Here is a 17164-nt window from a genome sequence, read left to right as displayed (position 1 = left end):
GTGCATGTCCTCATGTACACACACAGATGCACATACACATGTGCACACACATGCACACACACACATACATGCAAGCGCACACATGCACATACATAGATGTGTGTACATGTGTGAAAGGCCTGGATAGAGTGGATGTGGAGAGGATGTTTCCACTAGTGGGAGAGTCTAGGACCAGAGGGCACAGCCTCAGAATTAAAGGACGTTCCTTTAGGAAGGAGATGATGAGAAATTTCTTTAGTCAGAGGGTGGTGAATCTGTGGGATTCTTTGCCACAGAAGGCTGTGGAGGCCAAGTCAGTGGATATTTTTAAGGCAGAGATAGATAGATTCTTGATCGGTACGGGTGTCAGGGGTTATGGGGAGAAGGCAGGAGAACGGGGTTAGGAGGGAGAGATAGATCAGTCACAATTGAATGGCGGAGTAGACGATGGGCCGAATGGCCTAATTTTGCTCCTAACACTTATGAACTTATGTGCACACACAGTACACACATGCTCGCAGATGTATGCACGTATACCCACACACACACACACCCATACACACACGCATAAACACACACTCACACACCCGCACACACCCACACAATACACACAAACACACACACGAACACATGGACTACGGGTGCTGTCTGAACGGAGTTTGTACGTTCTCCCCGTGACCTGAGTGGGTTTTCTCCGAGATCTTCGGTTTCCTCCCACACTCCAAAGACGTGCAGGTTTGTAGGTTAATTGGCTTGGTGTGTGTGTAAATTATCCCCAGTGTGTGTAGGATAGTGTTAGTGTGCGGGGATCGCTGGTCGGCGCGGACTCAGTGGGCCGAAGGGCCTGTTTCCATGCTATATTTCTAAACTAAACTAAACTAAACACACACGGACACACACATGCACACACACAGACACATGGGCACACACACACACACACACACATGGACATACACACACACACAGACATGCACAAATGGAAACACACACACGCAGGCACATGGACACACACACATATACATGGCCACACACACACACGCACACATGGTTACACACACACATGCACACACACACGGGCACATGGACACACACACATGGACACACACACATGGACACACACACACACAGACACGCACACATGGACACACACACATGGACACACACTCGCACACATGGACACACACACCCACACACTCAGACACACAATGCAACAAGACTAACACATAGAAAGAGAGAGCTCAGGGCGAGACTCCACTTTCTCCCCACACTCTCTGAGGCTTCTAATACATTGTCACTCATTCAGCAGAGAGGACACATCAAGTTCTCCTGGACAAGGCAAGATGATCCGGCATTGGCCTTGCCATTTGAGTGATGAAAGCTGCCAGCTCTGCTTTGAGCGCATCCTTGCAGAGCGCACCCATGCATTGAGATCAGTCCATGCAGAGTGCAGTCCTTGCATTGAGATCAGTCCTTGTAGCTGGTCCCCACCCACCCACCCACCCACCCCCACCCACCCAGGGGACGTGCGAGGCTGGGAGTGCAGCCCAAGTCCCGGGCAACGGACGGCTATTTCAGCGGCCCTTGTTATTCTGCTGAAGTGTCAGCCGGGATCGGGTTACCGGATTCTCCGCAGCGGTGCTTGGATCCCGGCTTTGACTCGGTGCTCGACCCGACTGACCGCCGGAGCCAGGGCGGGTGTCGATGTCGGCGGGGACAAAACCCGTGAGGCGCTAAGCCCCAGATATCTCCTGCTAATGCAGATACAATGACAGCATAAGCTCAGGGGGCCGCAGTGCCCCTGCTACACAGTGCTGACAGGACTCTTGTACAACACGTGGTGGGGAGATCACATTTAAACACATCTAGCCCGCACTGGGACAGAGACAGACAGCAAACGCTGGAGCAACTCAGCGGGACAGGCAGCATCTCTGGAGAGAAGGGATGGGGCTGAAACATCTCTGAAGAAGGGTCTCGGCCCGAGTTAGATAGAGCTCTAGGGGCTAGTGGTGAGTTAGGCGACCGTCATAGTCGTAGCAGGTCGCCGAAAAACCAGCGACTGGGGCCCCCCGCCTACGAGCAACTCTTCTACATCCCGCAGCTCCGCTCTTGCTCCCCCTCCCCCCCACTCGCAACAAGGACAGGATCCCCCTCGTTCCCACCTTCCACCCCACCAGCCAGCGGATCCAACAAATCATCCGCCAACATTTCCGTCACCTACAACGGGACCCCTCCACTGGCCACATCTTCCCATCCCCTCCCCTCTCGGCGTTCCGCAGAGACCGTTCCCTCCGTAACTCCCTGGTCCACTCGTCCCTTCCTACCCAAACCACCCCAACCCCGGGCACTTTCCCCTGCAACCGCACGAGATGCAACACCTGTCCCTTTACCTCCCCCCTCAACTCCATCCAAGGACCCAAACAGTCTTTCCAGGTGAGACAGAGGTTCACCTGCACCTCCTCCAACCTCATCTATTGCATCCGCTGCTCTAGATGTCAACTTATTTACATCGGCGAAACCAAGCGCAGGCTCGGCGATCGTTTCGCTCAACACCTGCGCTCGGTCCGCATTGACCAACCTGATCTCCCGGTGGCCGAGCACTTCAACTCCCCCTCCCACTCCCAGTCTGACCTTTCTGTCATGAGCCTCCTCCAGTGCCATAGTGAGGCCCACCGGAAATATGAACAGCACCTCATATTTCGCCTGGGCAGCTTGCAGCCCAGCGGTATGAACATTGACTTCTCCAACTTTAGATAGTTCCTCTGTCCCTCTCTTCCCCTCCTCCTTCCCAGATCTCCCACTATCTTCCTGTCTCCACCTATATCCATCCTTTGTCCCGCCCCCCTGACATCAGTCTGAAGAAGGGTCTCGACCCGAAACGTCACCCATTCCTTCTCTCCCGAGATGCTGCCTGACCCGCTGAGTTACTCCAGCATTTTGTGAATAAATGCTTAAAGAAGTTGATCTCCACCTCTACCTGGGAGTTGAACTCACATCTGGCTGAGCCTGGAACAGACGCATTAACCAGACTGGCACAAAAGCAAACGGAACTTTGGGCCTACTCCGTAGAAATGTATCCAGCTGTGACAAACCAACAAAGGACGTAGCGCACAAAACACTTGTCCGCCCATTGTTGGAATATTGCCAGACAACACCCTCGCCAGAAATATAACATTGACACCCTTGACAAGGTTCAGAGGCGCGCAGCACGGTTTGTTTGTGACGACAGTCAAGCGTCTCCGATATGTTAAATCACCGTGGCTGGGAGTGGCTGGAGTCAAGACCCACCAAAGCCCACTGATGTAGCAACTACAAAGAGACTCACAGCACCATCCCCAGTAACATATCCCACTTCACTCAATCCAACACCCAGAAACCTACAGGACAGTCCTCACTCAGGTCACTTCGTCATCCATCTATATACTAAACCTCTTTGTTTGGTGCTAATGGAAGAAGTTTCATTGAAATCGGTTATATTTTTAAAGTTATTCACATTTTAAAGTTTAAATCTATTTCCTAGGGAGGGAGGGAGGGGGGAGGGAGGGAGGGAGGGGGAGGGGACAGGATAAGGGGGGTTGAGGGGGATGGAGTGGGGGGGAGGGGAAGGGGAGAGGGGGAGGGGAGGGGGAGGGGAGGTGGGGGGGAGGATGGGGGTAGGAGGGAGGGGAGGGGACAGGATAAGGGGGGTTGTGGGGGATGGTGTGGGGGGGAAGGGAAGGGGAGAGGGGGAGTGGAGGGGGAGGGGGAGGGGGAGGTGGGGGGAGGGGGTAGGAGGGAGGGGGGAGGAGACAGGATAAGGGGGGTTGAGGGGGATGGAGTGGGGGGGGATGGGGAGAAGAGGGAGGGGAGGAGGGAACAGGGTGGGGTTGGGGTGGGGAGGGGAGTGGAATGGAGGACGGGGAGGGGAGGGGAGGGGGGATAGGAGGAGGGAGGGGGAGGAAGTAGTGGGAGGGAGAGGGCAGGGGAGGGGAAGGGGAGGGGGAGGAGGGGGGGAACGGAGATGGGGAGGGGGAGGAGAGGGTGCTGCACCAATGCAGGAGAGTTTTGGGCCCAATGGGTCCACTTGGTCTAGTTTATGCTAGAATTGGAGCAAACAAAAATAGCTACTTCAAGTCACTATATCCATGGACTGTCACGGAGTGGGACATCTTTCCCGACACCACCAAATGTGCACCAACCTTGTCACTCTTCCAGTCACAGCTGGACAACTTGGGCATGGATCATCCCACCAAACTTGCCCACGTAAAAATCTAAAGAACCCTTTTGCAAGCAGTACCCACGCCAGCCAAACCTGCAGCCGATAGCCCAGCTGTTGGCAGTTGTGCAGTCGAAAGCAGAAACAGAAGCAGAAAAAGACCACAGTGAATGGCGGTGCTGGCTCGAAGGGCCAAATGGCCTCCTCCTGCATCTATTTTCTATGTTGCTATGAAACGTCACCCATTCCTTCTCTCCAGAGAAGCTGCCTGTCGCATTGAGTCTATCTTCGGCCTGTGTCTGAAGTGCGAGACCCTTCTTCAGACTGAGAGTCAGGGGAAAAGGGAAACCTTCCAGCCTTTTGTGTCTACCTTGGGTGTCAACCAGCATCTGCAGTTCCTTCCCTCACGCTCACGCTCACGCTCACGCTCACGCTCACGCTCACGCTCACGCTCACGCTCACGCTCACGCTCACGCTCACGCTCCATCTCACGCACAGTGATACTTGTACTGACCTGTGTGAAAAAATTCATTACACTGCAGATAGACACAAAATGCTGGAGTAACTCAGCGGGACAGGCAGCATCTCTGGAGAGAAGGAATGGGTGACGTTTCGGGCCGAGACCCTTCGTCAGATTGAGAGTCAGGGGAGAGGGAAACTCTCCAGCTTTTTTCAGTTTAGAGATACAGCGCGAAAACAGGCCCTTCGGCCCACCGAGTCCATACCGACCTGCGATCCCCGCACACTAACACTATCCTACACACACTAGGGACAATTTACATTTATACCAAGCCAATTAACCTACAAACCTGTACGTCTTTGGAGTGTGGGAGGAAACCGGACTGGAAACTAGTCCCACCTGCCATGCCTGGCCCATATCCCTCTAATTCTTTCCACAGCTGTTATCAGGCAACTGAATCATCCAACCACAACCAGAGAGCAGTGCTGAACTACTATCGACTCCATCTACACATCACGCTGCCTCGGCAAGACCAGCAGCACAATCAAGGACCAGTCTCGCCCCGGCCACTCCCTCTTCTCCCCTCTCCCATCGGGCAAGAGGTACAGAAGTGTGAAAACGCACACCTCCAGATTCAGGGGCAGTTTCTTCCCAGCTGTTATCAGGCAACTGAACCATCCTACCACAACCAGAGAGCAGTGCTGAACTACTATCATTGTTGACCCTCGGACTATCCTTGATCGTACTTTGCTGGCTTTACCTTGCACTAAACGTTATTCCCTTATCATGTATCTGTACACTGTGGACGGCTCGATTGTAATCATGTATTGTCTTTCCGCTGACTGGTTAGCACGCAACAAAAGCTTTTCACTGTACCTCGGTACACGTGACAACAAAATAAACTAAACTGAACAATCCCTGTATTTATCCAAACGTCTCTTAAACGTTGTGATAGTCCCTGCCTCAACTACCTCCTCTGGCAGCTTGTTCCATACACCCACCACCCTTCATGTAGAAAAGTAACCACTCAGGTACCTATTAAACCTTCCCCCACCCCTCCCATCTTAAATCTTTGTCCTCTGGTTCTCGATTTCCCCACTGAATAGAGACGCGATCTATTCCTCTCACGATCTTGTACAGCTCCAGAAGATCACTCCTCATCCTCCTGCGTTTCAAGGAATAAAGTCCGAGCCTGTTCAACCTTTCCCTATAGCTCAGGCCCTTGAGGCCTGGCAACATCCTGGACAATCCCTGCACCCTTTGTAGATTAATGGCATCTTTCCGATAGCAAAGAACTCTGGATTGAAGCTGCGAATCTCTCTGATGGTCAATGTTTAAATGAAGATGCCATACAAGGAGAGGGAACGATTAGTAGCCCATGGTCATGCTGTGGTACAGTTGCTACCTCACAACGCCAGAGACCCAGGTTCAATCCTGTCTGTACGGAGTTTGTACGTTCTCCCCGTGACCTACGTGGGATTTCTCCGGGATCTCCGGTTTCCTCCCACACTCCAAAGACGTCGAAACATAGAAAATTGGTGCAGGAGGAGGCCATTCGGCCCTTCGAGCCAGCACTTCCATTCATTGTGATCATGGCTGATCATCCACAATCAGTAACCCGTGCCTGCCTTCTCCCCATACCCCTTGATTTCACTAGCCCCTAGAGCTCTATTTAACTCTCTCTTAAATTGATCCAGTGATTTGACCTCCACTGCACTCTGTGGCAGAGAATTCCAAAGTTATCTTCAGTAAAAATTGTAAACTGCCCCTGGTGTGTAGGATAGGTGTGATCGCTGGTCGGCACGGACTCGGTGGGCCGAAGGGCCTGTTTCCGCACTGTATCTCTAAAACTGAACTGAACATGAGTGTGAACATTTTCCATTACTACCGACTCACGCAGTGCTGGAATGAAATCCTCACCAGGTCAGCCGACAGTTTCCAACACGTGTAGAATCGTAGAGCTATAAAGCATGCAAACAGGCCCTTCGGCCCAACTTGCCCACACCGGCCAACATGTCCCAGCTACACTAGTCCCACCTGCCTGCGCTTGGTCCATATCCCTCCAAACCCGTCCTATCCATGTACCTGTCTAACTGTTTCTTAAATGTTGGGATAGTCCCAGCCTCAACTACCTCCTTGTTCCATACACCCACCACCCTTTGTGTGAAAAAGTTACCCTTCAGATTCCTATTAAATCTTTTCCCCTTCACCTTAAACCTGTGTCCTCTGGTCCTAGATTCCCCTACTCTGGGCAGGAGATTCTGTGCATCTACCCGATCTATTCCTCTCATGATTTTGTATACTTAGACCAGACTAAGTACTGTAAGGCTTTGACGGCTGAGTTGTTGTCACTCTGTGACTTCAGAGCCTGATAAAGTTGCCTTATTGAAGTCCCCATGACACTCTCAGTGTGTCTAGATATAATGACATAACCACAGAAATTAATATCTTCCTTCTGCCTCATGACAGCTGAGAGTGGAGATGAAATTACAGACCACCTCCTGACACCATTCCATCATTCCCCAGGGAACCAAGCCAGATCTAGTCCCACCTGCCTTCATCCACCGAATAAAGACTCAGTAACACCAAGGGCGGCACGGTGGCGCAGCGTTAGAGCTACTGCCTTACAGCGCCAGAGTCCCGGGTTCGATCCCGACTATGGGCGCTGTCTATACGGAGTTTGTACGTTCTCCCTGCGTGGGTTTTCTCCGGGATCTTCGGTTTCCTCCCACACTCCAAAGACGTGCAGGTTTGTAGGCTAATTGGTTTGGTATATATATAAAAATTGTCCCTGGTGTGTGTCGGGTAGTGTTAGTGTGCGGCACGGTGGCGTAGCGGTAGAGGTGGTGCCTTACAGCGCCAGATATGAGTCTGAGGAAGGGTCTTGACCCGAAACAGAGAATTATAAAAGACGAAATTGCTGAGCATTTGGATAGCAGTAACAGGATCATTCCGAGTCAGCATGGATTTACGAAGGGGAAATCATGCTTGACAAATCTACTGGAATTTTTTGAGGATGTAACTAGGGAAATTGACAGGGGAGAGCCGGTGGATGTGGTGTACCTCGACTTTCAGAAAGCCTTCGACAAGGTCCCACATAGGAGATTAGTGGGCAAAATTAGAGCACATGGTATTGGGGGTAGGGTACTGACATGGATAGAAAATTGGTTGACAGACGGAAAGCAAAGAGTGGGGATAAATGGGTCCCTTTCGGAATGGCAGGCAGTGACCAGTGGGGTACCGCAAGGTTCGGTGCTGGGACCCCAGCTATTTACGATATACATTAATGACTTAGATGAAGGGATTAAAAGTACCATTAGCAAATTTGCAGATGATACTAAGCTGGGGGGTAGTGTGAATTGTGAGGAAGATGCAATAAGGCTGCAGGGTGACATGGACAGGTTGTTGAATGGGCGGATACATGGCAGATGCAGTTTAATGTAGATAAGTGTGAGGTTATTCACTTTGGAAGTAAGAATAGAAAGGCAGATTATTATCTGAATGGTGTCAAGTTAGGAAGAGGGGATGTTCAACGAGGGGATGTTCACTAGGGGGTGTCCTAGTGCATCAGTCACTGAAAGGAAGCATGCAGGTACAGCAGGCACTGAAGAAAGCCAATGGAATGTTGGCCTTCGTAACAAGAGGAGTTGAGTATAGGAGCAAAGAGGTCCTTCTACAGTTGTACCGGGCCCTGGTGAGACCGCACCTGGAGTACTGTGTGCAGTTTTGGTCTCCAAATTTGAGGAAGGATATTCTTGCTATTGAGGACGTGCAGCGTAGGTTCACTAGGTTAATTCCCGGAATGGCGGGACTGTCGTATGTTGAAAGGCTGGAGCAATTAGGCTTGTATACACTGGAATTTAGAAGGATGAGGGGGATCTTATTGAAACATATAAGATAATTAGGGGATTGGACACATTAGAGGCAGGAAACATGGTCCCAATGTTGGGGGAGTCCAGAACAAGGGGCCACAGTTTAAGAATAAGGGGTAGGCCATTTAGAACGGAGATGAGGAAGAACTTTTTCAGTCAGAGAGTGGTGAAGGTGTGGAATTCTCTGCCTCAGAAGGCAGTGGAGGCCAGTTCGTTGGATGCTTTCAAGAGAGAGCTGGATAGAGCTCTAAAGGATAGCGGAGTGAGGGGGTATGGGGAGAAGGCAGGAACGGGGTACTGATTGAGATTGATCAGCCATGATCGCATTGAATGGCGGTGCTGGCTCGAAGGGCTGAATGGCCTACTCCTGCACCTATTGTCTATTGTGTATTGTCTATCACCAATTCCTTTTCTCCAGAGATGCTACCCGGCCCATTGAGTTACTCCAGCAATTTGAGTCTATCTACAAGTTGTGGGCTGTGTCTAACTAGGGTTGTAAATTTCCCCTATTAGCTGGGACATCCCTTATTTTGGCCTAAATTGGTTTGTTCCATACGGGCCCGCCTTTTCCCGTATTAGGCCCATATTAGGACGCTGTAGGCCCCAACGCTTAGGCACAGACACTGTAGGCCTGGATGCTGAAGGCCTGGACACTGTAAGCCCTGACACTGTAGGCCTGGACGCTGTAGGCCCGGACGCTGTAGGCCCGGACGCTGTAGGCCCGGACGCTGTAGGCCCGGACGCTGTAGGTCTGGACCCTGTAGGCCCGGACACTGTAGGCCCGGATGCTGTAGGCCCCAACGCTTAGGCCCGGACACTGCAAGCCTGGATGCCATAGGCCCGGACACAGTACGCCCGGACGCTGTCGGCCCAGACACTGAAGGCCCGGACGCTGTAGGCCCCAACACTTAGGCCCGGACACTGTAAGCCTGGATGCTGTAGGCCCTGACACTGTAGGTCCTGACAGTTTAGGCCCCGACACTCTAGGTTTCTGACATTTTAGCTCCGGACGGTCTAGGTCCGGAGGCTCGGGCAATGCCTAACGGAGGATACATAGAAACATAGAAACATTGAAAATAGGTGCAGGAGGAGGAAATTCAGCCCTTCGAGCCAGCACTGCCATTCAATATAATCATGGCTGATCATCCAAAATCAGTATACCGTTCCTGCTTTCTCCCCATATCCCTTGATTGCGTTAGCCCTAAGAGCTCTATCTAACTCTCCAGTGAATTGGCCTCCACTGCCTTCTGTGGCAGAGAATTCCACAGATTCACAACTCTCTGGGTGAAAAAGTGTTCCTCATCTCAGTCCCAAATGGCCGACCCCTTATTCTTAGCCCTTATGCGTGGCAACCCGCCTCCCGGCCCGGGCGACCGCCATTGGTGGAGCGGGAGCACGTGGCCGCTGGCTGGGTGAGGTCACACGGGTCGCGGGGCGGTGACGTCACCTTGTCCCGTATTTGGGAGTGGGATAGTTGGTACCCCAATGCCTAAGTAACAAGAACAACGAATCCAAGAGATCTGTTAATCGCTGAGGTTAATTGCAAAACACGAGAGTAAGTTTGCAGGATTGTTATCGCAGTCAAGTGCCTAGCAGTGAAAACCCAACCTGCTGCTAGCTTTAGGATGCTCTAGAATATTCCCTTTTAAACTTGTTAAAATCGCACTCTGAGAAAATACTTGTTTGTGATCAAAGATACTAGAGGAGCAAGAAGAAACCTCGGGGGAGCGGCACGGTGGCGCAGCGGTAGAGTTGCTGCCTCACAACGCCAGAGACCTGGGTTCAATTGGCTTCAGTAAAGATTATAAATTGTCCCTGGTGTGTGTAGGATAGTGTTAGTGTCCGGGGATCGCTGGTCGGCGTGGACTTGGTGGGCCGAAGGGCCTGTTTCCGCGCTGTGTCTCCAAATTAAAAAACTAAACTAAACTCGGTTGTGAATGACTGCTTTATAACTACAAACCTCTGTTTGTTCTTAAGCCGTAAGAGCAGAATTAGGCCATTTGGCCCTTCAAGTCTACACCACCATTCAATCATGGCTGGTCTGTCTTACCCTCTCAACCCGTGGTCCTGCCTTCTCCCCACAGCCATTGACATCCTTACTAATCAAGAGTCGGTCAATCTCCGGTTTAAAAATACCCAATGACTTGGCCACCACAGCTGTCCTTGGCAACTAATTCCAATGTGATTCTCCCACCAGTGAAGACCTCCCAATAACTACCCTTTCAAGCTGACAGCTTTGACTCCAGTGACCACTCATTCTCCTATTTCCTAAGGAACATGAACACAAAGGAGCTCGCAGTCTCGGGTTGAGGCCGAGGTCGGGAAGCTCCAAAGGCCGCTCGATGTTCGACAAGCCCCGACCCAGGGTAGATCGCCCAGCGCGGGGGGGGGGAGCTGAGATCCTCCCCCGATGCAGGAGCTTGATCGCCCCGACGAGGAAGGCCCGTCGCTACGGGAGCCAAGATCGTCCCGTCAACGGAAGGTTCGAGGCCCCCGACCGCTGGAGGACAAAGAAGGGAAGAGATTGGACTTTTTTTCGCCTTCCATCACAGTGAGGAATGTGGAGGAGTCACTGTGGGGGATGTTCATGTTAAAATGTATTTTGTGTGTCCTGTTGCTTTCTATTGGTATGACTGTGTGGCAAATGAAATTCCTTGTATGTTGCAAAACATACTTGGCTAATAAAGTATGATTGTGATTGAAATTGTCTTACCTGTCTTGTGTAGGAAGGAACTGCAGATGCTGGTTTAAACCGAAGATAGACACATGAAGCTGGAGTAACTCAGCGGGTCAGGCAGCATCTCAGGAGAGAAGGAATGGGTGATGTTTCGGGTCGAGACCCTGATGTCAGGGGGGCGGGACAAAGGAAGGATATAGGTGGAGGCAGGAAGACAGTGGGAGATCTGTGAAGTCTTGGTAGGACATCACGAGGCATCTTTAGACTTTAAAAGTCTTTAGACTTTGGAGATACAGCGTGGAAAGAGGCCCTTCGGCCCATCGAGTCCGCGCCGACCAGCGCCCACCGTGTACACTAGCACTTTCCTACACACACAAGGGACAATTTACAATGTTCCTACCAAAGCCAATTAATCTACAAATCCGCACGTCTTTGGAGTGCGGCAGGAAACCGGAGCACCCGGAGAAAACCCACGCAGGTCACGGGGAGAACGTACAAACTCCGTACAGGCAGCACCCGTAGTCGGGATGGAACCCGGGTCTCTGGCGCTGTGAGGTGGCAACTCTACCGCCGCGCCACCGTGCTGCCCACACGTACATAAGCTTTTGATTGTGGATTTGCAGTGAATCGTAACGGCCCTCATCTGCCTTTAGGCCAAGAATTATACAAAGGAATTTCGACAACATAAATTATCTCAAGGAAGGTCCAAAGTTCAGCCAGCGGAATATTCCACATCAGGAATCTTGGCAGGAAAAATAATAGTCTTTATTTACAGCCGTTCCCTCATCCTCCTCCCTATTGCCAGGCAACGCTCGGTCAAAGGTCACACATCCGCACATTCCAGATGTGGACAGGCGGCCATGGAATCGCAGTTGTGTGGCCTTTGCTTTCCAACGTCTTGCCGGGACACAAGGAAACGATGGACCAATTCAGCTCCCGTCACATAAGTTCATAAGTGATCAGGGCAGAGTTAGGCCATTCGGCCCATCAAGCCTACTTGAGGCGGATTGACATGTGGTGTTTGAGGGGCTTTCAGATGGGCACATGGAAGTGTCGGGAATAGAGGGATCTGGACCAAGGGCGGTCACGGTGGCGCAGCGGTAGAGTCGCCGCCTTACAGCGAATGCAGCGCCGGAGACCCGGGTTCGATCCCGACTACGGGCGCTGTCCGTACGGAGTTTATACGTTCTCCCCGTGACCTGCGTGGGTTTTCTCCGAGATCTTCGGTTTCCTCCCACACTCCAAAGACGTGCAGGTTTGTAGATTAATTGGCTTCAGTAAATGTAAAAATTGTCCCTAGTGGGTGTAGGATGGTGTTAGTGTGCGGGGATCGCTGGTCGGGTACAGGCCTAGGCTAATTAGCCTCTGTAAATTGTCCCGATAGTGTAGGGTAGTGCTAGTGTACTGGGTGATTGATGGTTGTCGTAAACTTGGTGGGCCGAAGGGCCTATTTCCACAATGCATCTCGAACGTGCGAATAATGTGGAGAGGATGTTTCCACTAGTGCGAAAGTTTAGTTTAGTTCAGAGATACAACGCGGAAACAGGCCCTTCGGCCCACCGAGTCCGCGCCGACCAGCGATCCCCACACACTAATACTATCCTACACACACTAGGGACAATTATTACACATACACCAAGCCAATTAACCCCAAAAAAAACATGCACGTCTTTGGAGTGTGGGAGGAAACCGAAGATCTCGGAGAAAACCCACGCAGGTCACGGGGAGAACGTACAAACTCCGCACAGACAGCACCCGTGGTTGGGATCGAACCTGTATTTGCTGTAAGGCGGCAACTCTACCGCTGTGCCACCGTGACCGGGACCAGAGGGCACAGCCTCAGGATAAAAGGACGTACCTTTAGAAAGGAGTTGAGGAAGAATTTCTTTAGTCACAGGGTGGTGAATCTGTGGAGATCATTGCCATTGACAGCTGTGGAGGCCAAGTCATTGGGTATTTTTAAGGCAGACGTAAATAGATTCTTGATTAGTACGGGTGTCAGGGGTTATGGGGAGGAGGCAGGAGAATGAGATTGAGAGGGAGAGATAGATCAGCCAGGAACGAATGGCAGAGTAGACTAGATGGGCCGAATGGCCTAATTCTGCTCCTATCAATTATGAACTTTGGGGGAGAAAGCTGGAGAATGGGGATGAGAGGGAGAGATAAGATAGGCCATGATCAAAATGGCGTAGACTTGCGGGGCCGAATGGCCTCATTCTGCTCCTGGAGCTCATGAACTTATGAAAGTCTACAGTCTAAATGAACAAAATCCTTCTGTTGTCGGAACGTTCAGGGAAAGTGAAAGTTGAATTCAAGAAGTCTGAAGAAGGGTCTCGACCCGAAATGTCACCCATTCCTTCCCCCCAGAGATGCTGCCTGTCCCGCTGAGTTACTCCGGCATTCTGTGTCTATCTTCGGTTCAAACCAGTTGCTCCCTGGACAAGTAATAAATTCAAGTTCCCCAATGTGAGCTATGAGCTGCGATCTTTGCCCGGAACAGGCCTGATGGGGAGATTGTGTTTCATTGCGTGATACTCGAGAGCTCGGGACCATCCAGCCCTGTCCGTTGGCAGTGCTGCGCTATTCCATGCATTGGTGGCCTCCACCGGGAGCAATGGCTGCAATGCGCTCCCGTCCACAAAATGCCCCTCTGTTACGCACACCCCCCGGCTGCAACGGCACCTCCTCCCAAAGCCGTCACCTCCAGCCCCAACAAGGTCAAGCCATTCCGTCGTGGCTGATCCATCTCTTCCTCCCAACAAATTTTTTTAGTTCAGTTTAGTTTAGAGATAGAATGGAATAGAATGGGATAGAATGGGATAGAATGGAATAGAATGGGATAGAATGGAATAGAATGGGATAGAATGGAATAGAATGGGATAGAATGGAATAGAATGGGATAGAATGGAATAGAATGGGATAGAATGGAATAGAATGGGATAGAATGGAATAGAATGGAATAGAATGGAATAGAATGGGATAGAATGGAATAGAATGGGATAGAATGGAATAGAATGGGATAGAATGGAATAGAATGGGATAGAATGGAATAGAATGGGATAGAATGGAATAGAATGGGATAGAATGGAATAGAATGGGATAGAATGGAATAGAATGGAATAGAATGGAATAGAATGGGATAGAATGGAATAGAATGGGATAGAATGGAATAGAATGGAATAGAATGGAGTAGAATGGAATAGAATGGAATAGAATGGGATAGAATGGAATAGAATGGGATAGAATGGAATAGAATGGGATAGAATGGAATAGAATGGAATAGAATGGAATAGAATGGGATAGAATGGGATAGAATGGAATAGAATGGAATAGAATGGAGTAGAATGGAATAGAATGGAATAGAATGGAATGTAATGGAATAGAATGGGATAGAATGGAATAGAATGGAATAGAATAGACAATAGACAATAGGTGCAGGAGGAGGCCATTCAGCCCTTTGAGCCAGCACCACCATTCAATGTGATCATGGCTGATCATTCTCAAGCAGTACCCCGTTCCTGCCTTCTCCCCATACCCCCTGACTCCGCTATCCTTAAGAGCTCTATCCAGCTCTCTCTTGAATGCATTCAGAGAATCGGCCTCCACTGCCTTCTAAGGCAGAGAATTCCACAGATTCACAACTCTCTGACTGAAAAAGTTTTTCCTCATCTCCGTTCTAAATGGCCGACCCCTTATTCTTAAACTGTGGCCCCTTGTTCCGGACTCCCCCAACATTGGGAACATGTTTCCTGCCTCTAATGTGTCTAACCCCTTAATAATCTTTGGCGCTGCATTCGCTGTAAGTCAGCAACTCTACCGCCGCGCCACCGTGACGCCCGATTCTCCTGCCTTCTCCCCATATCCCCTGACACCCGTACAAATCAAGATTCTATCTGTCTCCTGGGGACAATTTACAAGAGGGCCAATTAACCTCCAAACCCGCACGTGTTTGGGATGTGGGACGAAACCGGAGCACCTGGGTGGATGATGCCTGGATAAACCTTGTAGGAAAATAACTGCAGATGCTGGTGCAAATCGAAGGTATCACAAAATGGTGGAGTAACTCAGTGGGTCAGGCAGCATCTAGGATGCCATTCCCCATTCCCTCTCCCCTAGCTGCTGCCTGACCCACTGAGTTACTCCAGCATTTCGTGATACCTGGATAAACCCTAATGGATCAGACGTGCTTAGAGGGATATGGGCCAAACACAGTCAGGTGAGACTAGTGTAGTTGGGACATGTTGGACGAAGGGCCTGTTTCCACACTGTATGACACTATGACTCCATGGCTCTCTGCATCCAGAGGAAACCCATACAGTCAGAGGGAGAACGTGCAAACTCCACATAGACAGCACCAGAGGTCAGGATCGAAACTGTCTACGGTGCTGTGAGGCAACGGCTCGACCGGTTGTGCCACTCTTGTGCCATTACCTGCCGCATCAGTTCAGTTTTGGCTTAGCTTATTGTCCCGTATACCGAGGTACAGTGAAAAGCTTTTGTTGCGTGCTAAACCATCAGCGGAAAGACAATACATGATTACAATCGAGCCGTCCGCAGTGTACAGATACATGAAAAGGGAATAACGTTTAGTGCAAGGTAAAGCCAGCAAAGTCTGATCAAGGATAGTCCGAGGGTCTCCAATGAGGTAGATAGTAGTTCAGCACTGCTCTCTGGTTGTGGTAGGATGGTTCAGTTGCCTGATAACAGCTGGGAAGAAACTGTCCCTGAATCTGGAGGTGTGCGTTTTCACACTTCTGTACCTCTTGCCCGATGGGAGAGGGGAGAAAAGGGAGTGGCCGGGGTGAGACTGGTCCTTGATTGTGCTGCTGGCCTTGCCGAGGCAGCGTGAGGTGTAGATGGAGTCAATGGAAGGGAGGTTGGTTTGTGTGATGGTCTGGGCTGCGTCCACAATTAGCTGCAAATTCGATGCATCAGTCCTTACTGATGTGGTCTGAATCTTGCTGCCTTTACCTTGCTTCTTTGGCTGTTAACTGCTGTAGGACATCCCTCAAGGGATGTATAAACAGCTCAGTACTTGCAAGTTATTTTTTATTGATAGTTTTCCAAAGTTTAATGGTGTATCAGGCTCGTAAACTGTTGTGGACATTTACATTTCATCTGTAAGAACTTTGGATCCCGGTTTAGAGAAGAGCCTTACTTCTTTAAACGGGGCGGCACGGTGGCGCAGCGGTAGAGTTGCTGCCTCACAGCGCCAGAGACCCGGGTTCGATCCTGACTACGGGTGCTGTCTGTATGGAGTTTGTACGTTCTCCCCGTGACCTGCGTGGGTTTTTTCCAAGATCCTCGGTTTTCTCCCACACTCCAAAGACGTGCAGGTTTGTAGGTTAATTGACGTAGTATAATTGTAAATTGTCCCCAGTGTGTGTAGGACAGCATTAGTGTGCGGGGATCGCTGATCGGCACGGACTCGGTGGGCCGAAGGGCCTGTTTCCGCACTGTAGGCTTGTATTCACTGGAGTTTAGAAGGATGAGAGGGGATCTTGTAGAGATGTATAAAATCATAAAAGGACTCGACAAACTAGATGCAGGACAAATGTTCCCAATGTTGGGCGAGTCCAGAACCAAGGGCCACACAGTCTAAGAATAAAGGGGAGGCCATTTAAAACTGAGGTGAGAAGGAACTCTTTCACCCAGAGAGTTGTGAATTTGTGGAATTCTCTGCCACAGAGGGCAGTGGAGGCCAAATCACTGGATGAATTTAAGAGAGAGTTAGATAGAGCTCAAGGGAATAGTGGAATCAAGGCATATGGGGAGAAGTCAGGCACGGGTTACTGATTGTGGATGATCAGCCATGATCACAATGAATGGCGGTGCTGGCTCAAAGGGCCAAATGGCCTCCTCCTGCACCTATTTTCTATGTTTCTATGTATCTGTAACCTAATAGAATCATAGAGTCATACAGTGCTACAGTGTGGAAACAGGCCCTTCAGCTCAACCTGCCCACACCGGCCAACATGTCCCAT

General features: G+C 50.6%; 1 protein-coding gene across 1 annotated transcript in view; it reads right to left on the bottom strand.

Moving 5' to 3' along the window:
* Nucleotides 1–4658, bottom strand: part of LOC144611746 (homeobox protein meis3-like) — a 189701-nt gene extending 185043 nt beyond the window's left edge. The window contains exons 1-2 of the mRNA XM_078430979.1: nucleotides 4580–4658; nucleotides 2954–2982 (exon numbers count right to left, since the gene is read on the bottom strand). Coding sequence (XP_078287105.1) covers nucleotides 2954–2982; nucleotides 4580–4658 — 108 coding nt within the window. The remainder of the gene's footprint in view (nucleotides 1–2953; nucleotides 2983–4579) is intronic.
* Between the last annotated feature and the right edge of the window lie 12506 nt (nucleotides 4659–17164).

The sequence above is a fragment of the Rhinoraja longicauda genome, chromosome 41, assembly GCF_053455715.1.
Source record: "Rhinoraja longicauda isolate Sanriku21f chromosome 41, sRhiLon1.1, whole genome shotgun sequence".
NCBI classification, from domain to species: domain Eukaryota; kingdom Metazoa; phylum Chordata; class Chondrichthyes; order Rajiformes; family Arhynchobatidae; genus Rhinoraja; species Rhinoraja longicauda.
The sequence above is the reverse complement of the archived record's forward strand: the minus strand, read 5'-3'. Positions and strand labels throughout refer to the sequence as shown.